General features: G+C 48.0%; 2 protein-coding genes across 2 annotated transcripts in view; one reads left to right on the top strand and one right to left on the bottom strand.

Moving 5' to 3' along the window:
* Positions 1–615: 615 nt before the first annotated feature.
* STMN3 (stathmin 3) lies at positions 616–17160 on the bottom strand. Its single transcript, XM_066198963.1, has 5 exons — positions 16678–17160; positions 6850–6945; positions 6328–6503; positions 5661–5852; positions 616–5183 (listed from the first exon to the last, which is right to left on the bottom strand). The coding sequence occupies exons 1-5, from the start codon at positions 16694–16696 to the stop codon at positions 5124–5126; spliced, it is 543 nt and encodes a 180-aa protein (XP_066055060.1). The 5' UTR covers positions 16697–17160; the 3' UTR covers positions 616–5123.
* A 3716-nt stretch (positions 17161–20876) lies between these two features.
* The window catches only part of RTEL1 (regulator of telomere elongation helicase 1), a 46080-nt gene continuing 39717 nt past the window's right edge, over positions 20877–27239 (top strand). The window contains exons 1-9 of the mRNA XM_066198967.1: positions 20877–20921; positions 21521–21641; positions 23039–23237; positions 23604–23697; positions 24617–24698; positions 25291–25351; positions 25586–25661; positions 25840–25924; positions 27086–27151. Of these exons, the coding sequence (XP_066055064.1) occupies positions 21540–21641; positions 23039–23237; positions 23604–23697; positions 24617–24698; positions 25291–25351; positions 25586–25661; positions 25840–25924; positions 27086–27151 (765 nt within the window). The 5' untranslated portion in view covers positions 20877–20921; positions 21521–21539. The remainder of the gene's footprint in view (positions 20922–21520; positions 21642–23038; positions 23238–23603; positions 23698–24616; positions 24699–25290; positions 25352–25585; positions 25662–25839; positions 25925–27085; positions 27152–27239) is intronic.

The following is a 27239-nucleotide window of genomic DNA, read 5'->3' as shown; positions in this document are numbered from 1 at the left end:
TGCTATTTCAGTATCCCCTCAGGGACAGGAAGGACAGTGGCCAGTGACATTGGGCACTGCTTGTGGTGGCAAAAGCCCTCCCCAAAAGGCAAGTGGGGAAACCTTTCCCCAGCAGCGCAGCCAGGCACCCTCCCCCACATGTCCTTGTGGATTACAAACTTCCCTGTTTTCAGTTGCAGCTTTTGGACATTTTTGTGTACCTGGCTCCGGGGACGGGGTTTGGGAGCGTTGGCCATGCGGGATCTCATGGGCTGGGGTCCCATCTCCCTGAGGACTATAGCCCTGCTCCCTCCCACTCTTTCCAGCCCAGGCTGGATCCTTTCTCAGAAAAAACTCAAGAAGGAAGCATTGGAGTTTTAAATAAAGAACCTCATGTGGTTTCTAGAACTGCAGTTGTTGTATTTGTAGCTGTTTTATATCTTTTTCGATTTCCCAGTGTAAAGACTTTGCACACCCTCACTCCCAGCCACAGGGGGTGGCAGCAGAACTCTCATTCAAGCATTTATTACTTTGTCCCTCTGAGAATGGTGATAAACTGTCAATTTCTGCCTCTTTAATGCTGTGTGAAAAAGTCACTGAGCATTCAGAGGATTAGGATCTATTTTGTTAAATCTTTAGGTCAATTTTCTGTTTAATGCTGTTTATTAGTATTCTCACAATACAAATAAAAGCCTTGGAACTAAAACAACCCATTTCTGGAGAGAGATGGACACATACAGTTTCATACCAACTTTATTTCTTTTTTTTTCCTTTATTTTTTTTCATGATCACTTCTTTTGCACAACAACAACCTCAAGTTGACAATGAAATGCACGTGGCAGACCAAAGGGAACCGGACAAGGCTCTGTTAGGGATGGAAAGTCTTTCCATGACACTGTGCCAGCTCCCCACCCAGCACAAGGGATGGTGACCCCGGCTGTGGCAGGAGGAGCACATCCTGCCCGGAGGGCAGTCAGGGTGCTGAGTCCTGGGGTGACAGCTCAGCCCTGTGCCCACACAGTCATCTCCCAACCGTCTCCTGTAGCCACAGGCCGGGGTGTTCCTTCTGGGGTGCCCAGCTGTGTATCCCAACTCCATACTTTGGTACTTTCCATTTCAGAGCACTTTAGAGATGTGGAGGCATCGGTTATCCCACGGTCCCCATGGGGAGGGAGCATCTATGTCCCCTTGTCAAAGGGTGTGGGAAACTGAGGCACGGGGGATGCTGGGGCAGGGATGCCCAGCTGTCCCCTGCGTCCCTGCACCCCGGGGACCACAGAGCACCCACCTGTAGGTATGGGCCAGTGCCCCTCTGCTGCTTTACTTAAAGTAACTGACTACAAAGGTGGAGTTTATTGGTCTTACTATGTCATCTCGTCCCTAGCATGGAGAGTAAGAAATCTCTAGCACCGTAAACAGCCATTCCCTGACTCATTTCAAGTGGTATCAGAGTGTATGTGCATATATCGTTCCCACGGATGTGTTTCTGTGCGCGTGTGCACAGCCAGGTGCACAGCCACTGCGAGGAGGACAGGAATGCCATGGGTGGGATATAATGAACCCCATGAGATAAGATTGCAGAGCCAGGGCCAGGGAGTCACGCTGGATTAAGCTAAAGCAAGCAAGCTGAAGTTTACACTTGAAAGGGAGCAGCAATACCGACCTACCCCCGAGGTAGGATGCATGAAACTCCTTAACTCCCACCAGCCCTGGGAGGTCAGCTCAAAGGGACTTGAGCTCACAATTGGGTTAGAGCAAGATTTTTAATGACTCCAAAGTAATAAGACAAGGAATAGGCTCAGTCCAGAAGCAGTTGGAGGGGCCAGCATCCTTGGAAGTGCCTATTTACAGGCAGAGCTGAGCTCTGCTGTGTGAAATAACAAGGGCACAGAGCTGTAATTTGGGCCGCAAGGCCGGTTGTTCCAGCTTTCCTACAGCTTCACCCATTGCCCGGCTGTTGGTGCCAGTTGGGAGCTCATTTAGCTTCAGCTCCTCGTTCTTGTCTGAATCAAAGGCTCCTCTCCAGGAGGGCTCCTAGAAGACCTATGCATGCACATAATGATGTCACCCTCCTGACTTTCCTCCCTCACACCGCTGCCACACTTGAGGTCCAGGCAGGGACGCTGTGGGTGCCCTGAGGATGCTCCCTCTACAAGGCACATCCCCGTGTCCATATGCTGCTGGAAAAATGGGTCTGAAAACTGTTGGTTCAGAACATGATTCATAAACACCTTCAGGGATCAGTGGAGACTGCGAGCCCCACAATAAGGAAGGTGACCCCAAGAACTGGGGGTATTGCATGCTGTGTCCACATGCACAGTACATGGGAATGCTCTAGGAATGACATAGGCTGGGGCAGTAAGGATGTTAATGAGGATACTTAATTAGTCTCATCTTAGGCATGAAGTATGCAGCTGCACATAGCCAATAGCATGAAAGGATATGGAAAGGCATGGAATAACCATGATCCTGGCCCGTGCCATGTGCTGCAGGTTGGGCACAGTGCTGCATGAGCTCCTGGCCATGATGGGTTTGGAGCAGTGGGTGGACACCCCTCATCCAGCCAACACCGTGCAGCCAAAGCAGTCACACATTTCCCTGATAGTGCCCAGTGGCACTGGACAAGCTCCTGAACATCCCTACTCCATCCATCTGCACCAGGCAAACATGGCTCTGGGACACGTAAAGCCTCTGGCCCCACAGGTGAGGCTGTTTCCTTGGCACAACGTGTCTCGGCAGCAGCTCCCTGACATTACCAAAGCACAGCTCTCCCTGCACGTCCCTGCTCCTCTTGTGCAGGAGCTTCTCCTGCAGTAACACGTTTTCCGACAATATCCACTGTCCCTCACTGCACCAACCTGATGGAGGGAAGAAAAATTAGTTTCCCAGTGCTCACACCTGCATGAGCACCATCTGCCAGGCCATTCTGCACATGCCATGGGAATTTTTGCCAGGAAATTCTATTGCGAGAACAAGTCCCCACTTGAGACCCATCTGGGCTTCAGGGAGGGGGAAGACAGGGGTGTGGGGCAGCACAAGGGACAGAGAGGGAAGATCCAGGCAGGAATTGAGCCTGGAGACTCAGAAGCTGTTTGGGAGGACGGCTCTGATCGGCACAACCCGTTACAGCCCTCTTCCAGCACATGCTAAACCTGACAGATCCTCCAGCTTCCACAGGATTGCAGAGAACCACCTGGAACCTCCACATGGGGAGGTTTAGATCAACAATAAATTATATGTACTAGAATTGAAGCACCACCTCTATTCCTCCTCTCAGCCCTTCCTTCTCCTCCCAGCATGAGGAGCAGCCGTCCCCGCTCTCACTGCCCTGCCCGCAGGACTCGGCTGCCTCCAGCTCCCAATTCCATCATTTTCGAGCTGCTCTCTGGTCCAGCATCCCACTGGCACCCTACCTTCACCTGGCCCAGCCTCTGACTCCTTCTGAGCCCCCAGGAGAGAGTGAAAATGGCCATTTCTCTTGTTTTCAACTCTTGCTCATGAGTACATTTCTGATAATAATAATCATAATAATCATAGTACTAAAAACAGTATTTACAACAAGCTCCAGGTCAGAATTACACACCAAGCAAACACTCAGCACCACAGAGAGTAGGACAGGGTTAATATCTCGCAGATACCTTCTCAGATCCCACCAACGTGGGACACAGACATTTGACAGTTTCAACCATTTCTTACACACAAACATTTCATTTAAATTACTTTTTAAATTTTTTTTTTAAACTTTTTAAAATTTCTCGTCACTATATGGATGAGGTGATGCTGGCGGTGATGCCGCGCTCTACACAGATGCTTATCTAAGACAGCTGCTACTATAAACTGATCATTAGCTACTGTTAAGAAATTCAACCCTCAGTTTCCTTCTTTGCCCTAAATCTAATTTTCTTTTGTCACTGACTGCACAGGAGCTTTCTAACAGCCCTGTCCTCCCCCCAGCCCAGGAGGAGGGGTTTGGGAGTAAGGTAGCCCTTCCTTTTAGGAGCAGAGTCCCCTGACATCAAGCCATGGCCATGGAGGGATCGCTCCCACATCCAGCCGGGAATTCTGTGGAGATCAGAAAAGAGCCCCAGGATTTGGTCTCCAGCAATCTGCCCTGTGATGGCCCCAAAGAGCCACATCCATCACTGAAAAGAGGGAAGGATTCTGCTGTTCACTAAAAGGCTATTTCACAACCATGCACCGTCTCTGTTGGATTTGCTTTTCTAACAGAGTGGAATCCTATATTGTGGGAGCACTGGGGAGCCCACAGAGGACTGAGGGTCTCTCCCAGGGCTCCCACGGAGCTGGAAATGCAATCACCACCCACAGCTCTCCTGGACAGGGCAGCCAAGTCCTCTCAGTCCCCGCTCAGCCAGGGAGAGGGCGGCTCAGTGGCCAACCAGGGCATTGAGTAGTGCCCACCATGACAGGGACTCGCTGTTATCGGGCACCTGACACCAAGCTTTGGGTGGAGCCCCTCAGCTGCTTCCACATGGGTTCTCAAAAATCACCCACAGACGAAGACTGTGGTCACTGCCTACCTGGGCTGGCTCTGGAGGCAGCCAGAAGATGGGGGTTTTGTACACTGCAACTCCTGAGCCATCCATCCCTCTCCTTCCTTTCTCCTACCATGGGCAAACAGGGGGCTGCTCCCTATTTTACTTCACATACAGAAATTATCACTTACTTCCCATTTTTCTGAAACTGACACTTGGCTCAGAGCAGAGACCAAGAGGAGGAAAAGCCCCAGATAAGAGATCCGTCTCTCTCTGACACTGCTGGTTGAATTTATTAATATCTTCATTCCGTTTTTTTTTCCTTTAACATCAGTTTAAGAAATACTTTGTTTTTTTTAAAAAAAAAGGACAAAACCCTCCAAAGAAGCTGTTTGATTGACTGATTGACTGATTGATTCTCTATTTGATGTGAACTAGTTGCTATTCTGCTTAGAGGTCCCTATGATCTGTGAATCCCCACAAGCACTGACGATTAGGGATGCAGAGAGGAGCGTGTAGCTGGGGGACGAACACCGGGGAGGGGGATGGAGAACCAAATGTCGCATCTAGACAAACAAAATAAAATGTGTTGGTTGGTCGATTGGTTGGTTTGTTAACAGGAATCAGGTGCTAGATGTGTAGAAAAGCCCTTTATCCAGAGATCTCCTCCCGCTGTTCCTTGTTCCTGCGGACTTCGGCTGCGTGCAGTTCCTGCAAAGGCGGGAGAAATGACACCAGGCTAACGTGCCCTGCTCTTGTGATCAATATTTTCCTCCTGAACACAGGATTTGCATCTGACATAAAAAAAGACCAGTTTCCCATTCAAAACACCCCTAGGGGAGGGGGTTACACATGGAAGGAGTGAAGGATCATCTGTGGGAGCCTGGAGGTGATGGAACCCCCAGTGAATGCACTCCTGGAGTGCAAAACCCTTCAGCCATCCAGCCCTCAGTGGGCCTGATGCTGTGGCTTTGGACTTGCACTTATCAGGATTATCCAGGCTATGTTCTCTACTGACCTTGAAGGACATAACCCCTCTCCTCATGCTGCTCTGGAGCAGAGCTCCTCCTCAGCAACCACCAAGAAAACACCCTGTCCCTTGCACCCATCACACATGGGACTAGACCCCATTTTTTCATTAGGATCAGCAGTCCCAGCCCCCAGCCCCATCCCAGAGGTCACACTCACCTTCTCACGGAGCCGCTCCCTCAAGGCAGCGAGATGTGCCTCACGGATCTCCCTGCTCAGCTCCATCTTGTAGTTGAGCTTCTCCTCAGCCAGGCGGCTGAAGTTGTTGTTCTCCTCCAGTGCCTTGTGCAGCACCTCCCGCTCATGTTCCCGCTTCTCCGCCAGCTGCTTCAGCACCTGCGCCTCCTGGGTCTGCCGAGGGATAGGGGTGAGGCCACCTGAGAGGCTCTTCCAGCCTTCATCTCCACAGAGAAGCTTTCTGACTCCCTCCCCTGCTCAAACCACTGTCAGCCCCCTCCACCCCACAACACAATCTTCTTGCTTGGAAGATACTTTTGACGCTTTTTTCCTGCCATCATAGAATCGTCTAGGTTGGAAAAGCCCTCTGAGATCATTGAGATCAACAGTTTACCCAGCACTGACCCACCACTAATCCATGTCCCCAAGTGCATCTACACTGTGATGATGATGATGATAGAGTTGAATTCCCCACCTAAATCATGCTGCAGAACCTCACTCCATGACTCCTATGTCTCACTTGACAATTTACAGTGAAATAACAAGTGTCAGAACACTTCCCAGCCATTTTAGATTACTCCTGCTGAGTTTTAGGGTTTGGTGCAATTAGTACCAGAAAAGTCACTGCTTCTACAGGACATCTCCTTACCTTCCTTCTCTCTTCTGCAGCCTCCAGCCTCCTCTGCAGCTCCTCCAGGGACAGGTCCTTCTTCTTGGGAGGGGAGGAAAGGATTGGGCTCTCAGGAGATAAATCTGAAGGGGACTTCAGGATAACTTCGAAGCTCTGGCCTGATGCCCTCTTATCCAGCTGCTTCACCTCCATATCTTTGTGGGGAAAAAAAAACAGTGACTCTGTGAACCTGTGTCATTCAGGAGAGTGACCTGAGGTCATCGAGCTCCTCACACAGGAATTAGGATCTTCCCATGTCCTGATCTGGGTGATTTTGTTTTATCTCCAGAATTTCTTGATTAGCGATCACCTTCATCCCCTTCATGCAAATGCAATTAATTTAAAGTCATGGCATAATTACAGAAAGGTCACATTGCTGTTAATACCCTGTATGTCACCCCAGCATGAAGCAGACAGACTCTGACTCTGGCGAGCTCCCACATTGCCTGTGGGAGAATAATCCAAACACTGCTGGAACCCCTGTGGGAGCAGATTACCTACCTCCATACTGGTAGATGGTATTGGGATGGGGCTGGGTGTGGAAACAGGAGCAGATGAGGGAGAGCAGAGACAGCTCCTTCATTTTCTCCTTGTAGGCTGAAAAATATGAGATAGCAATGAGAGAGATTCTAATGGCAACAGCATCTCTTTTTCATGGAGAAATTAAGCAAGTATCCCACTTGCAGCTATCAGACTCTATGGAGGCTTTTCCATGCTGCCAGGATATCCCATTTGCAGCTACCAGACTCTGTGGAGACATTTCCATGCTGTCATAGCTTGCCAAAAGGTCCCCAAGGAGTGTCTGATCTAAAGCAGCCTGAATTAGCTCCTAGTGCGGCAAATGTTATGGGAACACACACAGTAGGGATTTAACATATCTAGGGGTATAAGTTTCTGTGCAGGGTTTTCCATCCAAAGGAGCTGGGATGCTGCAGCCTGTTTAGTTAAACATGTTGGGACAGTTGCCCCACCCTGTCTCCACTGGAAGTGGAATTTCCAGTCTCCGAGATAAATGATGCCCACTGACACCTGGAAATATTGCTCAAGCCCTCACGAGTTGGGAATATTTCACAATTCAGCATTTCTGAGGTGAGGGTGAAGAGGCAAGAGGAGATCAGGAATGTGGAGAACAAAGGGCCATTTGAGTGATGAAACTGTTCAGGGGCTCTGCTACCGGGGGAAGAGCTGGACCCCCATTTCACAAGGTACCTCCTGCCCTGCAGCAGCAGATCAGGGAGGATGTGAGTGGATTCTGCCACCACCTTGGTCCGCACAGGCAGAGGTTGGCACAGTCTGTGACCACAGTAACTGTCCTCTGTAAAGGACAAGAAACACACAATCCTTTCGAGCTCTGCTGCTGTGAGCCCTCCAGTTTGCTCGTTGTTCCTGTACTGGAGGATGCACCACAGCACCCTCGGTGATCACAAGTGCTGCCCCAACACAGATTGCAGCAATCTGCTTCTGGGGCAATCTTCACCTGTATTTTTGGAGTTCAGCACTTTTAAGACAGTGAACTGTTTGCACCCACCTGACAAAGAACCTCAGAATAGAAGGAGCTGAAGTGAGTGAGGTGCTCTGTCAGGTCATCACATTCTTTGTCACATCAATGAGACCCTCACAACATCACTCCTATGTGGCAGATGAGCAGCTGGGGCTCAATGGAGGGTGCTGCTGCCTCATAGGTCCTGTGAGGGTCTCTCCTGGGCTGGGTCCTTGGGTGACACTCAGGCACATGGGGACAGTGTCTTCATGGCTGCATGTCCTGACAAATCTGTCCTGAGTGTCCTTGTGCTGCCCTTCCTCCTGCCTCTGCCACAGGCACAGGCATTCTGCTGCCTTGGCTCTACCTCTGGATTTCCCACATATCCCGGTGCTTCTGGCCTTGGTTTGTCCACTCCGTACGGAGCTCATTTCATGCTCCAGCCAGGGGCAACTCTGTAACTCAGCTTCCAATGCCACCTTCAGAGAAAGACCCTCCCCTGAGCCAGGACAGGGAAATCCCCAGAACTATGTGATCCGAAGAGGCATTAGATGCAGAACAATGCTGAAAAAAGTAACATTGTGTAACACGTGCCATTAGGAATATCTTTCAGGTATTCTCCTCTGCCTTCCCACAGTTTTAAGTGGGAAAACCCATGCCTGCTTCATGCTTGCATTTATTTTTTCCTCCTAGGTACAGAACTTCACCCTAATTAACACCCTTCTTTTGCTAAACCACAGTCCCTGAAGCTCAGATCTTGACTGAACACTTTTTTAGCTTGCTCCCCTTTCTGATATGAACCTCCTACCCAGTCCTGCTGTTAAATGTAAACCAAATAGGAATAGTTTACACCAGCAGTGGCAGCCAGACATCTTTGATTTTGTTCTTAATGAAAAAAAACTCTGGAGAGCCTCTGAGAGGCCCAAAGTCGTGGCATGGAGCAGGAAGCTAATGCATCTCCTAATGTGCTGCCAAGAACCCTGAGGAAGATCCCTGGGAATAGATGAGAGACATTATCATTTATTATCATTTAGACATTATCATTTAATACAAACAAACCAGTCAACAAGGTCGTTGCTTCACCATTATGTCTGGTCCTGGGCGAAACCAAGGCATGAGGCAGATGTGCCCCACCCCTGACCCCCTCATTTAATTCAATTTAATTGTCTGACAGCACTTGTTACAGAGCACAGTGCTTTGTATTTCATGGCTTGGGCTTCAGTACTGGCACTGTGTGCAGATGATTCCATGCTGCATTCCCTGCCGCTCACGAGATTTGCCGTGGTGATTTCACAGCTGCCCCCATTCCATCGGGATCTCCCCTGTCCTGCTTTCCCTTCTGTAGAGCAAACTGACCGTCCCTCTCTGTCAATTAAAATGAAGAGGAGCAAGAGGACAAAAGGCCCTGGGCTGCGGCAGAGCTGTGGTGAGCGCTGGAAGTACTCTGCGTCCTTCCCCCGCCCCGGAGCCTGCAGCTGCACCCCGGCGCCAGCCGTCAGATGCAATTAGCGGCACACGGGGCCGGGGAGCGGGGCTGGAGCTGCCGCGGCCCCGGGGACCGGCGGGGGATGGTCCCGAGCAGCCCCCGCTGCCGGGCACTCCCCTCTGCCGGCGGGGAGCGGGGGAAGCAGCGGAAAGGGGGCAGAGGACTGAGCCCCTCGGGACCCCGGGAGCTGCCGGTGCTCACCGCCCAGAGCTGTCCCTTCAGGACCGGCACCCCCGGACCCCGGCCGGGAGCTGTCCCTTCAGCACCTCCGCGGGGGCCGGGCATGGAGAGGGACAAGGACTGACTCCTGAAGAAATTATAGAATCATAGGAGCACAGAATCATCACAGATTTGTTCGGATTGGAAAAGCTATCCAAGACCATCAGGTCCAAGTGTTCCCCCAGCACAGCCAAGCCCATCACTAAACCATGTCCCCCAGGTGTCCATCTACATGGCTTTTAAATCCACCTAGGGATGGTGACTCCACTTGTTCCCTAGCCAGCCTGTGCCAAGACTTGACAGCCACTTCGGTGAAAACATTTTCCTAATGTCCAATCTAAACCTCCCCTGGCACAGCTTGAGCCATGTCCTCTTGTCCTGTCACTTGTTAATTGGGAAAGGAGGCTGATCCCAACCTGGCTGCATCCTCCTGTCAGGGAGTTGTGAGAGTGAGAAGGTGCCCCCTGAGCCCCCTTTCCTCCAGGCTGAGCCCTCGCAGCTCCCTCAGGTACTCCTGGTGCTCCAGACCCTTCCCCAGCTCTGTTCCCTTCTCTGAACACAGTCCAACCCCTCAATGACATTCATGTCCTGAGGAGCCTCTGAACCATGCCCCGAGAACTACATGGATCCCTGAAACCTCCACACCTGTGATGCAGAGCCAGCAGTTACACCTGTGGGACACTGAATCATCACAGTGATGGCCTTGTGCTCATGACAGATTCTGTGACAAATAATTGTTTTATCAGCCTAAGACAAGAAAAGCCATATTGTGACAAGAGGCACATCCTCTGATTCAGTAACTAGATGAAAGACCCATAACCTCTGGGTTGCTATTTAGGAACCCGTGTCAGCGAAGATCAAACCTGAGATCTCCTGAAGCAAGACTTTGGCTCAATCACAGCTGCCTAAAACTCAGGGGTAAAAGATTGTCAACTTCAGCACTAGGATTTGTTTCAGAAGTATCTGCACTCCCATTTGCAGTAGATTTAAGGTTTTGAGGACATACTTTTGCCAGTGGACAAAACCCTTGAACTAGGAAAAGACATGTGGCTGGCCAGAATATGACATGGCCAAGGAGTTCCTTCCTGTCAAGAAAGGATGGATCTAGTGCACAAATGTGCATATTTTAAGAACAATAGGACAGGGAATGTTGAACTTTTTACTCGAGCATCTATTAACATTTTTAATTCTATTAACTTAGTAAAAATAAATTCAGCTTGCACTGAGCAAATATTTCATTTCTGCATAAATTAATCTCACTCGGGTCCTCAGGGACTTGCAGGATACCAAAGCATTGCTTCAGTCTCAGAGGTGCAGCAAGAACTCTGCCTAGCTGGTGGGCAGAGGATTAGGACAGGCTGCTCACTCAGGTATGAATTACTGACATTTTACTTCTCTTTTAAGGCAAACACTGCAATAGAAGGATCAGCAGCAAATTCATTCACTCTGGTATGGTCTTCATTGCTGTGTCAGAACATTTCACTTCTGTCATATCAGAACTGGAGTGAAATATTGCAAATAACTGAGTTGTGTATACCAAAAAAATGAATAAACTATAGAAGCTAGAGAAAATACATCAGCATCCCATCCTGTAAAGTGGAGTGAATTCACATTCCATTGGCTTTAGAGGAATTTGAGCCGTGATTGAGCTACAATCCATAGAGCTCCAGTCAGTTCCTCAACCTTTTTGAACATTTGTGCCCTGCAATCAGCACAGGCTGATTCTGGTTTGGTTGTATTCCACCCCACACCCCATGGGCCAAACAGTCTTTATTAAAATTTTTCATCTTACTTTTCTTCATGTATTACTATTATATTACAATAGAACATGTTGCCTGGGAAAATCACTTTCTCCCTTTGGCAAAGAGAAGAAGGGAGATGTCCTGAGCTTTCGCCGAGGCACCAGGAGGCTCAGGGTGCTCCCAGCTCACTCTAGTGACCCCTTTCCTGTGCTCCCTCCTGTGCTGTAGGGAATATCCTGCATTTCCACATTCCCACTGCTTTGCGCAGTGCTGTGCACACAATTGATCCATGTAAAGTGTTTATCTCCAAGTCAACCCCTGGAGACATTATCCAGCTGCTCCCCAAATGCTGGTGGTGCCAGAGATGGAGGAACAGCTGGGAATGGTGTGATGCAGGAGCAATGGGATTCATTTTCCTGCTCAGGATGTGCCTGGATGGTGGGGCTTGACACCTGTTATTCATTAAAAAGTTTTGTTCTCTGTTTCCTAAATACATAAAGCTAAACTGCAGCCAGGTTTTGGAATGGTATTTAATGACATCCAGCAAACAGAGCGAGGCGATCTCGGCACAACACGGACATGGCATCAGTCACAGTGAACCAGAGGCAGAGCAAAGCTAATTTATGTGAAATTTAAATGGATGAGACTGGATGTGGTCTGTCTGATAGCAAGGTCAGAGGAAGGTTATTACAAGAAAATAATTTGGTTTGTGAAGATAACTTTGGAGAAGTAAGAATTGCTTCCATAATGAATTTTATCTCATGAAAAAACAAGAACAGGCCAATTATAAATGCAGTCAAAGCTTAAACAGAAGGTACAGAAGATAGAGAGACAGAGAACTGAGACCTCCAGCACAGACTGCAAAGCCACAAATACAACAAAAGCAACCGGAGTCCTCAACAAGCCTTGAGAGAGTCCTCAACAAGCCTTGAGAGTTCAGCAGGCTCTAGATATTCTCCCCTGTTATGAATCCTATCATAAAAAAAATTGGCCAGGCTTTCAATCTAATGCACTTCCACCTTCTTGCTCCCCAGCTTCCACAAACAAGTCAGCAGCAGATCTTACAGAACCAGAAAACACTAGTGGGTTTTTTGTTTGGTTTTCTGTTTGGTTGATTGATTGGGTTTTTTTGGTCAGCTCAATAATTGTAGCCCACACTGATGGTATATGGACACCATGAGATCCAGGTGCAGAAGTTACCATGGGCTCATGTGGAATCATCCATGAGAACAGGCAGATGTGAGGTTTACTCTGCCTTCTGTCAGACTTCTGCTATACTATTGCCCAGTAATGTTTTCCAATTACCCACCTCCTTTCCCCCAGGTTTTATTGGCAGCTCATGAATGTCACAACAACCTGTGCTGTGCACAGCCAATGCCTCAGCAAATCACTTGAGCTGCAGCACTGGAATATGTGGGCTGGTCCCAGGAAAATGACCAGGGAAATCTCCTCTTGTATGGGCTCAGCAAGCTCAGAGAAGGGCCCAAGCTGCGCAGCAGGGCCCTGGCCGGGGGTTACTGTTGGAAGGAGAGAAGTGTGGTCTGTGTTGCTTGATAAAGCACAAGAAGGAACCAGATGGAAGCAGCTGACCCAGAGTGTTTGTGGATTTGGGGCAAACACAGGTTTCACACTCAGGTTTAGGTGAGACAAAGAGCTATGAAAGAGCTGTGGAGCTGATGAGGCAGCAGTTCATGAGACAGTCAAAGACAGAGCCCAGTACCATGATGTGTCAGGTGCAGACATGCTGTGTAACCACAGACAGTCATTTGGTCTCTTTGGATCTGGGTTTCCTTTCCGTTAATTGAGGATTATTATATTTCCCTATTATATAGTGGTACTATTGTATAAACAAATTCAGAGGGGATAAGATTCTCTAGTAGGGAAATAACCATGTAGAGGTACTTTGAAAGAATAAAAGGATTATTTGGAAATATGCTGAGCAGCCTTTCACCATTTGGGAGGTACCAAAATGCCACAGCACATGCACATGGTCTTTGGTTGCTCTCTGACTCTTTTGTATTTTCTAAATCATAGCACATTGGTTTAACTCCCCTCTGGAGGGAAGACTTTAATTTTTAAAACATGACTCACATCTGGACGAATAAAGTCCATGTCAGTAGGACACCTGAGAGGGATTAGCCAGGCATGTTGTTTCCAGTTAATTTAGGGGGATAGAAGTTTGAGTGAGTTTCAGGTCCCTCCAATGATTGTCATGAGGAATCATCGGCCCTGTTCACCCCTCTGCTGCCCACACTGCTGTCACAATGGGCTTATCTGCAGCTTTATGGTTGCCACATCCGACCACTAAACCTCAGCTTTTACTTAAAAGAAGGAAAATGTGTTCATCTGATAAACCAGTGTCTTCACCATATCTGAACCAACAATGACAGATTCCAAGCAAGGGCTCATTTGAGATATCTGAAGCATCTTCCTGGAGTCTACATGGTGCCATTAAATAAGATATTATTTAGATTTTAGAAAGAACAAGTATTTGCTAATTATCTAGATCCCTTTGGATACACTACTGAAAAAAATACATGAATGAGTACAATAATATGCTCTTTTGGCATGTAAAACTGAATTCTCAATGAAAGATCCATAATTTTTTAAGGCCACATATACTTCTTCAACAGCCAAAGAAAACGACAATAATCATTTCTTGAGAACACAGAGAGGTGGAGACCTTGACAGAAAGGACTCTGACCCCCCAGTGTGGGCAGTAGAAATGTCAGGATGGGACAACACCATATGGTGTCCTTCAATGCCACCCAGAAAAGGGATCAGGGGATAACCCAGGGCTGCAAGAAGTCCCTCAGCTCTCACATTTCAGTGCAGGACGGGGAAACCTTGGGATCTGACAAGGCCAATTTACCATGCCCAGTCATGAGGCCAGGAATGACAACCTGGTGTTTCCTCTTGGCTCCACCTTCTCAGACACGCCAACGTCGGAGAAAGCCGGTGGGGATGTCATCTTCTGCATCACTCCATAATCTCAGTTCTCTTTATTCAACCCAGATGCTACAACCTGTGGGGGGGAGTTCCGTAGCCCTGCAGAGCCCAGCCAGGCCCCCGGGCCGCGGTGCACAAAAGCACAAAGCCTTGTGCAGATGCTGCGGGGAGGAGGTGCGAGGGCTCTGCCCCTGCAAGGGCTGCCCGGCAGCAGGGCCGGCACCGCAGCTGAGCCGGCACTGAGCATGTGCCGCCCATCCCGCGGCTCCGGCACCGAAAACAACCCCCGGGGCCAGCAGAAAACGCCTGAGGTGACAGGGAGGAAAGAGAGAGGGCAGCCAGGCTCGGGGGAGCGAGCCCTGTTTCTTTTCATCCCGAGGATTCGGTTGTTTGTTTAAACAAACCAAGCAAGTCTTCCCGAGGGGGATAAGCCCCCGGGCATCAGCCGCAGACGACTGCAGCTGCCCTCCCCTCAGCACGGATCGGCTTTCGCTGAGAATAAAGAAGGAAATAATGAAGAAAGCGAACAAGACTCATTCTTTAATTAAAGGATTCCTAATTCTTTTTCTCCTGCCTTTCCAGGCTACTCTCCATCGCTGCTGTACGAGCTGTAGGCGATGGGGAGATGGGGAGCTGCTCCTGCAAAGGCAGCTGGGCGAGGCTCAGCCCCGACCCTCCCTTGGCACACAGCGCCCTATTCTCTTCCCTCCTGCCAAAGCACTGCTTTCCATGACTTCCTACTCCTTGAAATTGCTTCTCTGCTTGATCTGAGTCACAAGGAAGCCCCATTTCACGCTTCTTCATGATCTTAAGCCTCTTTGACAGTAAAACTGCATCTTTGGGAGGACGAAATGTGCTATGGGCATGCAGTGGGCTGGAAGGGTGAGAATGCACCAACTGGAAATCGCATGTTCTGCCTACGTGGGCTTCATCCACCACCTCATCCATCCCAAGTTTGATGCAACCTTGGTTTAGAGGGCTGGTAAGTCTGAGCCTTCCCTCCCACCCCCATTCTGCAAACGAGGTCCAATCCTGCTCAGTAGGGAAGGGAGGAGATGGGTGGCATCTCCCAAGAGTGCACTGCTGCAGACGTTCATTGAGACAGGGGTACTCGCAGGAATATATACAATAGCTGGAGGTTTTCTATCATAAACACTTTTTTACAATGCTGCTTTATGTCTTTAATTGCATGCAAAGCCCTCTCAGGATCAGCTGCGCCCTTATACACTCCCCACATACACACCCCTCCATCTCTCTGTCCTTCCTCCCCCTGCATCTACTGGTCTTTTAAAATGAGCAAGGAATAGAAAATGCACGGCAGGAAACCTCGGCAAAGGGCAGTGAGAGAAGCAAGAAGTGTTGCCTGGTCTCCTGCGGGCTTGTTCCCTGCCTGGGGGGCAAAAAGCACTGCCTGCTCCTCTTTTAAGTCTGTCGCTCCTGCTCAGCCCTCCAGGATCTCGCTTCCCCCTCCCAAGCCCCTCTTTGTGGGCTGCAGAATTCACAGTCGTTCTAAGAAAAAAAAATCGGTTTTCTAAAAGAAAAAGACCCTCTAAACCCACCCCACTGTTCATTGTACCATTTGAAGCTTTTCTTCTCCTTCACCCACACTCCCAGTTTCAGCCACTTGAATCCCTCCTTCCCAGTCAAAGGGGGCAAGACGGGTCTTTAGGAAGCTGGACCGAAGCAGCACAGCTGCACATCCTCGGGCTGCCATCCTGAAGCCAAACCCGAGCAGGCTCCCGGGCAGCCGCGCTGTGATTCCCGGCACTGCTGCAGGAGGGAGGAAGGGCTTCCCTTGCAGCATCTCATTTCATCCAACGCCATCAGAGGACCGCTCCCCTGTAGCATCTTCGAACCAAGAAATGTGAGCTGTGCAAGAAATCTGGGGCTGGGAAGCCAGGAGAATACCCAAACTCCCATCCAGGTTCTTCTGGTTGGCTTTGGGGGATTTTTTAGGGCATTACTGACTCTTGCCCATGTCTTCCTCTCCATTACCCATTTAGGCAATACATGATCTTCACATAACAAAACGTAATTTCTGACTTCCTTACATCCACCTGCACCGTGTGCAATTTTTTCTTAAGGGGAAAAAAAAAAGCTCTACGACGTTACAAAAATAATATTTAATTGGCACGTAGCAGCATCTTCTAATGGCACAATGAAATGGCAGCAATACTTTAAATTGGCAAGTTTATCACACGTGTATTCATATTAAAATAAAAAGCCCACCTGCTATCTTGCATCAGAGGGGTGTGTGTACGGGGGAGGAAGGGGAACAATGCTGCCATACCAGCTGCCTCCTCAGCACAGAACTCCCCCGAAACCCACGGGGGAAAAAAACCCCAACCCAACCCAAACCTTCAGAATAATGGTTAAAAAAACCACAAACGTATAAAACTTGATGGCTTTAGAAGTGCATTGATGTCAAGCCCCCGAGAAGCCGCCTGTCCTACCTGAGACGGTGCTGGCCATGCTGCGGCGGGAGCGGAGCGGTGCTGCAGGAGCAGGAGGGAGCGCAGGAGCTGCGGAGGTGCTGCAATGCTGCGGGGAGGGAGGACTGACTCAGCTGGAGGGGGCTGCAGCCATCCGCGGCGGGGAGAGGCTGGAGCGCCCAGAGAAAGGCGAGGGGCGGAAAGAAAAAGAAGGGTCACTAGTTCAGAATATTAATGAGCGTATCAGGCCTCCTTTCCTGGGTGGCTTTGACGGCAGATCCCTCCCAGGCAAGCCTGCCTGCCAGGAACACAGCCCCACGGCGGGGGGGCGAGACACACCCAGCCGGGCGCTGGCAAAAGAGGATTTTTTCCTCCTCTTCCTCCCTTTCTTGTCTGCTCGAGATGGGCTAAACTGCTTTTTCCTTTGCTGAAAGCAGAGTTAAGCAAGATTTTTTTTTTTTTTTTTTAAACCAGCCATTCCAAGGCAGCCTCACCTGCAGGGCCAGGTTGGGGGCCTGGGTTGACTGGGCTGAGGTATGAAACCCAAACCCCAAACCTTGCAGCAGCTTTAGGCAAACAGCAAAGGGAGGAGGGATCCCAGCAGGTTTTTAGACATGGGACTAGGGGGGTTTTTTGTGTGTGTGTTTTTTTGGGGGTTTTTTTGCTTGTTTGTTTGATTTTGGGTTTTTTTGGGTTTTTTTTCACCAGCACTGAGGCACTAAAAGGAGCTGCAGTTTGGGGAGGAAACTGCTGTAAAAGTAGAGGAGAAAGAGCAGAATGGAGCCTTTCAATTTTATTGAGAATTCTCTGGGTTTCTCCCCCACCCTAGGCATCAGAACATCTTTTCTTATAATTTTCTGTCTGTTTTCTATAATTTCTATCATTTCCATTTGTCACTATTGCCAGGGGCCAATGCTTGTGTGCTTTTAGAGCACCACGCACACACTTGGGAGCAAGGAATCCTCCCAATCCCACACATCTCCTGGCACGCTGCAATGCAGACACTCCCAAACAATTCCAGCTGCTGCAGAGAACCACAGGTTGTTGGAATACCTGCCAGTGCTCTGGCTTGCTCAGGGGCAGAAGCCACATGCACTGCCTACTAAATTCAGTTATCAAGACAGAGATTTTTCTTCTTCCATAATTTCTCCCCCAATCTCCCAGTGCCCTAACACTGTTGTGGAAGGAAATGGAGAAAATGTCTAACTTAGAATAAAATGAACACTATACACACATTTTCAATCTGTGTTTGCAACAGAAGTTTTTTAATGACTTTTGACTGCTCCCTGTTCTGTCCAAGCCCTTGTTTTGTAGTTCTAACTCTCTCGACTTTCTCCTTGGATTGGAACTCTACGACTTGACAGGTTATCTTGTGTGTGTTTCAAAAACAAAACATGATCAGAGCAAGGCAGCCATCCCAGGCAACTGACTGCTGGAATGATTTCCCCCTTCTGTTCTGGATGAACTCTGGCTTTGATATTCCCAGCAGTCCCAAGAGGGTCTGGCTGCCTCTTGCAATATTCTGGATCTTTGGCATCAATCCAGTACACATTTCTTTTATTGAGGAAAGGGTGTGGAATGATTTAAAGGTGCCATGGCCATGTGTCCCACTGGAATACACTGTGTAAGAAATGGGGAGCAAATGATTTGGAGGGTCAAGGTGGAAAGCTGTGTTGTTATTTCCCAACAGTAAATTAACTGAAAGGCTCTGGACCATCAGGATTAAAAGAAATCAAATAATTTAGGGGGCAAACAAAAGACTCAGAAAGACAACAAATGGCAACTCGACCCTCCCCTATCTGAACCTCATGCCAACCACAGGAGTTTCACAGATGGCCCTCGTGGCTCTTTTGTCCCATTCCTGAAGCTTTCTGCTCCTCTGTCAGCATCTGGATCTCATCTGGGAAGAGAGATCCTGCCTGGGCAGGCTCTGAACAAACATGGCCATTATTCACTTTGCACTTCTGCAGAGCACCAGTGTTTCCCTTGCTGGGGTCTCTGGTGTGGTTCAGCCACTTCCCCACAGAGGTTAAGGATCATCTTTCACAAGGTTTTTATTTTGTACATTGTGGGTTTTTTCCTTGAAAATGAAAAATAGTTTATCCAAGATCTTAAAACCCAGTAATGAGTGAGAAGTGGAGAAGGGCTGGTTCCTCCTGGCTGGGCTGGCAGGGACAGGCTGGTGTGGGGCTGTCACACAACCCTCTGTGCTGCTTGGACACAGTTTTGAATTCTCTCCTTCCTCTCCAAACTCCAGCTTTGTAAGAACTCAGGGTTTATCCTAGGCAGATGACAATCCAGTGTGAGACCAACGCCTTTATTTATCATGTCTTTATCCCAACAGATGCTGCAGCTTCACTAAACCTCCACGACAAGGAATACATTTTTCCCTCAACTCACAACCCACTCCCTCTGTTCTGTTTTTAGAAGGCCAGCAATGCTGGAGGCAGCCTGCAGCCCTGGTCAGGTGAGGTCACTGGTGCAGAGGAGCAGCCTCCAGGAGCTGCAGAGTGGCTGGTGCTGACTCATGTTTGCTGCTGGACTCACAGCCCACTCCTGCCTTGGGCCAGTCACCTCCCAGCTCCCCTCTCTCAGCAGGTGACACTGCTGCTATCAACAGCGCTGAAATAAGGCAAAATAATATCCTTCGATACACTAATGATGTTGTTCTTCCACGTGGGAAAGATGTATTTAAAGGAAATAACAACACGGTATTCCATGTATTTATGAGGAGTTCTAAACATTTTTTCTCCCCTCAAGTCATCCCACACTCACTCTCCTTTCACAATCTTTACAAACTAGTATCTTTTGCAGCTTAATCGTGTGTGACTGGTATTACATTGAAGAGTTCATAGAACAAAACCAGCTGCTCAATTTTGTGTGGAACACACGAAGATCCACAGGAATAACTCAGTGTTCTCCAGCCCATTCCCTACAATTAAAGACAGTTCATGATCCAGGGAAGTTCAGCTCAAGGAATTTAAGGGCTGGCAACCAAAACAGCAACACCCATGAGCTCCCCTGACCCAACACCACGACAGAGAAGGTAGACCAAGTTCGGGAACAGAACAGACCACACAATGTTTAACTGACATAGTTGAAGGTCTGTTTCTTTTAACATTAGGACTGTTTTACACACAAACAAGCTGTGCAGCTGGCCAGGAGCAAAGCATTTTAAAGCGACATGAGAAGGAGCCACATCCTGTTCTACATCTATGCAGTGACAGCATGAGGTACAGCAACAAACCACAGAGATGAGTACAAAGTATTTTCTTCCTGCCTTCTTTCTCACAGAGCTGCATAAAACACAGTTTTACAAAATCTGGGGATCCAGGTAAACCATGCCTATGCATTTATTCAAACCAGATTCTGACAAAACTGGCTAATCCGTCAGTTCAGAGCAATTCACACGGCCCGAGAACCTGGAATGCCGACAAAGCCATTCCTGGATGTGCCTGGACACACTGGCAGGGGACTGAAGGGTGGGAGCACCGTGCTGAAGAAAAGCCGGGAACAAAGGAGCGGCACATTCACCCCTAACAAAAGAGACCCGTCAGAATTCATTACCGCTCCTAACGCAGGAGCTACGAGGCTCAGCATAAAGCCACAGAACCCTCCCACTTCAAACGCCGAGGGTTTCACAAAGAATCCTGCCGTGTTCTGCCCTCTCCTGCGGGCAGCACCGCCCAAGGGTGGCCGAGGCCAGCACAAAGCACAGCAGGGAGCAAGGAGACCAACCCTGGCCAAGGGCATCGCTTATCACACGCTCCTCAGCCGTTCAAAAAGGGGAGAAACGCCAGTCTCGGGTGGCCCTGGCGCGGGGGACAACTAGAGGGCTGGGAGGCTTTGGAAATGCAGCTTTTCGCCAGCGAACAGCCGACATTCCGCCTCTTCGGGGCCGAACCTCGGCCTCCGCCCCGGGGGAAGCGGCTGCGGAACCCTCCGGCGGAACCACCCAGGGCCTGTCTGGGGAGCCGAACCCGCTTCCCTCAGACCCGCCAGCACTCAAACCCCGCCGGGCTTGCGCCGCGTCTGCCCGGGGCCCTCATGAGACACCACCAGCCCCCAGCTCTACTCGCTCCCTGACACCCCGGCCCGGGCTCCACCGGGATCCCCCGACCCGGGCCCGCCATGGCCGCCGCCTTCCCGGCCCGTTACCGGGGCAACGCCGCCGCTCTCGCGAGCGCGCGCGCCGGAAGTGACGCGCGGAGGCGCCGGTGCGACACGTGACAGCGGCGCGGGGATTCCGAACGGCGCCGCCGGAGGTGCGGGAGCGCCGGGCCCCGGGAGACGGCGGTGTGGGGACATGGGGACGGGAGGGCGCCGGGAGACGGCGGTGTGGGGACACGGGAACCGTGCACCGTCAGGGGTCTGGGACCGCGTGGAGCCGGGTCCGCAGCGGGCGGTGCGGCCCAGGCGTACGGGAACGGGAGCGGGTCCCGAGTGCCCGTGAGCTCCTGCGGAGCCGTTGGTACCGGCCCGTCCCGAAGCGGTGTGACCTAATTGCTCCTTCCAGTTCCTGAAGGGGCCGACAAGGGAGATGGAGCGAACCTGTTTACCTGGAGTGACAGGACAAAGGGGAAATGGCTTCAGCCTGGCCGAGGGCAGGGTTAGATGCGATGTTGGGAAGAAATTCATCCCTGTGAGGGTGCTGACAGCGCTGGCACAGGTTGCCCGGGGAAGCTGTGGCTGCTCCATCCCTGAAAATCTTCATGGCCAGGTTGGACAGGGCTTAGAGCAACTTGGGATGTGTCCCTGCCCGTGGCAGGGGTTGAACGAGGTGAACTTTCAGGTCTCTTCCAGCCCTATCGTGGCATGACATCACCATGACAGCAGGATCATCACCATCTGCCTTTCCTTGCAGGCACCTCAGGGAAGGAACCATGCCCAGGATCACTGTGAATGGGATCACGGTGGATTTCCCCTTCCAGCCCTACCCGTGCCAGAAAGCCTACATGGCCAAGGTGCTGGAATGCCTGCAAAAGGTGCGTGAGTGTCCAACTGCGTGTCATTTCTAACTGTACAAAATGATTTCTCTAAGACGAGGTCGTCACAATTCAAGTTTTCTTTATGTGCTTTGTATGCTGCCTTTCCAAATCTTCTCTGACCTTTTACTTGTATTTTTATTTTGCTCTGTGGTAATTAAAATCGTGGCTGCCAGGTGATAGTCAGTAGAAATTTACATGGGATGTTCCTGCCTAGATTGGGAAAAGAAAGAAAGGCTGAGAAAGTAGTGCTTGTATTGTCTGTCCTTGGCTGGCTGGGTCTGATTACAGAATCATGAATGGTTTAGGTTGGAAGGGACATCAAAGCTCACCTTATTCCACTCCCTCCCATGGACAGGGACACCTTCCACTATCCCAGGTTGCTCCAAGCCCCATCCAACCTAGCCTTGACACTTCCAGTGATGTGGAAGCTGGGTTCTCTGGGCAGCTTGTGCCAGGGCCTCACTACCCTCATAGGGAAGAATTTCTTTCTGATCTCCATTATAAACCTATTCTCTGTCAGTAGGAATCCATTTTACCTTGTCCTGTTTCTACAGGTCCTTGTAGATAAGTCCCTTTCCATGTTTCTTGTAGCCCCCTTCAGAAACTGGAAGGCCCCAGTTAGGTCACCTTGGGGTCTTCTGTTCTCCAGGCTCCAATCCCAATTGTCTCAGCCTTTCCTCATAGGATGGATTTGGTCTTGTCTTGTTAATATTTGGACTATTTGTATAATTTTCCATTTGCTGTGCGAGAGGATAGTTTTACTGAATGAATGTCAAAATAATAAATTTTTTTTTGCAGTAGTTATCTTTTTTTTTTTCTGGACACATCACTCTGTATCATGGTACCTGCTTGGTGCCTCCTCTCATTGAACTCAAAGTGTTGTGACCTCATGATATAAATTCCTTTCATATACTTGAGCCCAGCTGCTGCTTTTTTCCTATTTTTAGTATTGCCACACACTTAAAAATTGTAACATCCTGTAGGATGAGGTGTTCCAAGTGCTGACAAAGTTCTCTGCCTAAACTGACATGGGATAAAACCTTAATCCTAAAGGAAACAGCACTCTTTTATTCAGGAGGAACTTTCTGGGCTGTTTTTTCAATAATTTGCCATATTTTTATGTATTTTATGCTGAAATGTGACACACTCCAATGGCTCCAAGAGTGGAGAGCTGAATTCCTGGGCTAAATAAATCTGATGGCTGGCTCTGGGTTTTTGATTGAACCTGGTTAAGTTAATTAGGGAATCCTACAGGCTTATTAGACCTCTTGTGTGCGTGTTCCTTGGTGGGGGCTGCCAGCTACTGTTTGCTCCTTGGCAGAGGACATTCAGTACTGCACCAAGACCTGTCCTACTGACCCTCTAAATCCCTCTTTTATTTCTCTCCAACAAAGAAGGTAAATGGCATTTTGGAGAGCCCTACAGGCACAGGAAAGACCCTCTGCCTGCTGTGTTCCACCCTGGCCTGGCGGGAGCACTTCAAGGACACCATCTCAGCCCGGAAAATCGCGCAGCGCATGAACGGCGTGGAGCTCTTCCCTGACAGACCTGTGTCCTCCTGGGGCACTGCTGCCACAGATGGAGATGTCCCGAGTGAGTACCACCACCTCTGCACTCAGGGATGTTGGTCAACACGTGCTTTTTTCTGTCTTCTATAATAAATGTACAATTATAGAAGTTACAGAGCTATCGCTGAGCAGCTGAGGCATAGTTTCACCATTTTTTTAGGTTTTCAAGGTGTTTTAAGTAGCTTGAATTTTTCTTGGAGCTCAGTTGGTTCTTTAGTTTCTTAGAAACTCATTTTATATGTGTGAATAGTTAGATGACAGCATTTCCTGCTGTCTCTACTAGGCAAACTGTTACCATAGTGCCAGCTGGGGAAGGAGGCTAAGAATATCCCTAGTTCTCCTTTCTATGCTTATAATGTCTTTCTGCTTCTTTTCCTCTTCTGTTTGGCAGCTTATTACACTGACATTCCAAAAATAATTTATGCCTCCAGGACTCACTCCCAGCTTACACAGGTCATTAATGAGTTAAAGAACACAGTGTACAGGTGAGTATGATTTAAGGTAGTGTCCTTATTCAAAGAAAAGGTAGAGAAACCCCTCTGGTGTAGTTATTGTTTGAACTTCTATGGATAAAAGATGATATCCAGAGAAATGTAGTTCCTTTAATGTGCATGTTTAGAACCTGGTTTTCTTTGTTGACGGGTTTGGTTTATTTTAATACTTCACAGCTTCTCTTCTCTCCTTCAGTCAGAATTTTCTGAATTTAGTCTGGTTTTGTTTTTTTACTTGACACATTAACTTATAAAATTACCTTTTTTAATTTTCCCTCTTTATATTTTTGGGGACATTTTTTAAGGCAGTGGGAAGCCATTACCAAGTTGAAACTCCTCAGGCTGATGTAAATCTATGAAGAGCTTTGTGGTTTTGTTGTACCAGTGCCTGTCACAGTTTTCAGCTGTTCCCATGCCAGTGTGTGACTGAGCTCTTTGGACAGGCATAGTCATTTGTTTATGTAGTTCTTGGAAAGATACAACCTTGTAATAAGCAGAAAAGCCCAAACTATGGTGAATGTTTGTAGTGAATCAGTTCTGTCCTAACCTTGCTCTGAACATCACAACCAGCTGGAAAAAGCTTGTAATGGATGACAGGCCCCAGCTGACTGGGCTGAGCTGTCATAACAGAACCCAGATTTTGTGGTGGATGGTGTAAATTGCTGCTTGTGACTTCTTGCTGTGAGCTGCTGCTGCTTATTAACACCCACTGCTGCCAGCAGAGATGCAGTGCCTCAAAGTCCAATAACACATACAGCAGTTACAGACAGACTAATTGACTTGTTCTGGCTCTGACTCTTGCTTTGGGCTCATCTATTTCTCCTGAATCTTTCACTTTTAATATATTGAATCTAAGCACGTACAACTCTGTTCTTTCTTGCCGTATTTTTAACGTTCAGTTTTGTGTATCCAGGCCAAAGATTTGTGTGCTGGGATCCAGGGAGCAACTCTGCATCAATCCTGAAGTGAAGCGACAGGAGGGCAACCACATGCAGGTGAGATCAGAGCCTAGAGAGGATGTTCAGGGAGAACATGGAGGCTTTTGTGTCATTTCTGTGTCATTCTTCACTCTGACATTGTTTAACTACAAGAGGCTGCAGGGAAACACAGTAGTTGTAAATGTGTTTTTAGGAATGTTTAGTTTCCAGTTTTGTGAGTGCAAAATGTAATTCTGAGTCTCTGGTGACATTTTCTATCAAGAGAAAGATGTCACGGTGTAGAAGATGACAGTCAATAATTTGTAGTTTACTTTCTGATCTGCTCTTTAGGTGTTTGTCAAGAGCGGTAATAATTTCAAAACGTTGCTTCAGTTATTGATTTAGCTGTTATTTTTACAGTATCAAAGATTACTGTTTTGAGAAGTATTAATGGGAAAATATAGCGCATTTTTCTCTGAGCATGTGGGTGTTCTGTGCTGCAGAAAAAGAGCCTAACTTGCAAGGTGAGCAGGACATGTGATTTTGAAGCTGAAGAACTGTGATTAGCATTTATTCATTAACTGGTGTTAGAACTGATTTCACTCCTTAACCTGCTTTCAGTGCCTGACAAGCTGTCCTTCTCCGGACTGAAATAGGTTTTGTTTTACAGATCTACATGTGCCGAATGAAAGTGATGGCTCGTGCTTGTCATTTCTATAACAATGTGGAAGGTGAGTGTGGCTCACCTTAACTTCCCCTGGAAGCAAAGCCCTGTTTTTTTGGTGAGAGGGACGTGCTAGGCAGATGGAGAAGTTTGGAAGAGTTGGCAGAATCCACCTCTGTTTTTCTCTGTTACTGTCTTTCAAAGATGAAATATTAGTGGATGAGTTTGATGATCAGGGTAACAACAAATCTTCTTGTGATGCCTTCACCTAAGCTGGTGGTTTTAATGTCATATTTTACAGAAAAAAGTACAGAGAAAGAACTGATTGATTCAATCATGGATATTGAAGACTTGGTTAAAAATGGAAACAAGCACAGGTGAGCGATCCCCTCTGACCTTCCTCCCCCTGACTTGTGAAGATAATGAAAATTGTTTCTCTGTTCACTTTTATTAATCCATTTGTGTATCATAGTGCATGAATGTTGAATGCTCTTAGTATTTCAGCAAGGATTATAGTCTGTACTGTGGTTTTTTTGTACTTTTTTTTTTAAACAGAGCTTGTCCTTATTATCTCTCTCGAAGCCTGAAGCAGCAAGCAGACATTATTTTTATGCCTTACAACTATTTACTAGACTCAAAGGTAACATGTTAATTTGCTTTTAAATACAATTGTTCTCCTGTTTGTCATATGTTGGCTTTTAGTGGATAAACAATGAAGAGTGATGCCTGGCAAGTGAATGCATTATGTATGATTCAAAACTGAGCAAACCCCAGTTCAAGTTCAGGGCCATAGGGGCTGCCATTTTGGGTGTTTTCTCTGTAAATTATCTCCTATGATTAAAAAAAAATTGTTTAAGATTTTTCTGTATTTGTGGAGTTAGCTTTGCAGAATGGGGTGCCATTTTTAAGTGATGTTCACCTCCTGGAAACAAATCTTCAGTCACACACTGTGCAGTATTTTTGCATGCAGTCTGAGATACTTTTGTTTCTGCAGCTGCTGCATGATTTTCAGAATAAGGAAACTTTCAGCAGAGATTGGACCTATCCCTTGGAAATAATTTCTGGCTTTGTGTACAAACAGTTGTAATAAGCTGTCTGTATTCCATGGATGGAAAATGAAACCTTTGAAAACTCTTGTTGAGAGTTTGAAAGCTTCTTGTTGAAGAAACAAATGTGCTGACATCTTCGTGCAGCTTGGAGTAATTTGTGAATTATAAAAAAAGCCAGATTGCATTCCACTGCTGCAGGAAGACCGAAAGTTTAGTAAAGTAAAAAATAAATTTTAAAAATCCCTTAAGCCCCATAAGCAACAAAGCATTGTGAAATGAAGTTATGTGGTCTTGGGAGGAGGTGTTTTCAGAATATCCACTTGCAAAGACAACATGAGCATAAAATTGTAAATGCAAGGCAGATCCTCTGCTTTACACCCCACTTCTCCCAGATCTCTATTGCCAAAAATGACTCAAAGTGACTCAAATCGATAGTTAAACTTTCTCGAATCAGTTAAACTAATCTCAATATGGCACACCTGGGCTTTTTTTTTTCTTTATTACAAATTGTAACCTCTGTAAACATTTATATGATACATTTTAGCACCTTCATTTCCAGAGAAAGTGATTCTGTGGTTTCTGCGGTGGGCAGCCACAGCCATTACTTACTGTTTTCTCAAAGGAAGAAACCAACCCAACTTCAAAATACATGAAAATCCAAAAAGTATCTCATCATCCACTTTCTCAGCCAATCAAATCCATATTTCTCAGTGGCTTTTTTGTCCATTTCCTTGTTCTGATTTTGTTTTTAGAGCAGGAAATCACACAACTTGGACCTGAAGGGGACTGTGGTGATACTTGATGAAGCTCACAATGTGGTGAGTTGTTCTGGTCTGTTACCATTTTTCAATCTGCATCCAAAGAGTAAAACAGACCTTGTCCTATTACAAACAGCCTGTAAACTCT

The sequence above is a fragment of the Chamaea fasciata genome, unplaced genomic scaffold (genome assembly GCF_029207755.1).
Source record: "Chamaea fasciata isolate MVZ Bird 193981 ecotype frontalis unplaced genomic scaffold, bChaFas1.0.hap1 SCAF_17, whole genome shotgun sequence".
Lineage (NCBI taxonomy): Eukaryota > Metazoa > Chordata > Aves > Passeriformes > Sylviidae > Chamaea > Chamaea fasciata.
The sequence above is the reverse complement of the archived record's forward strand: the minus strand, read 5'-3'. Positions and strand labels throughout refer to the sequence as shown.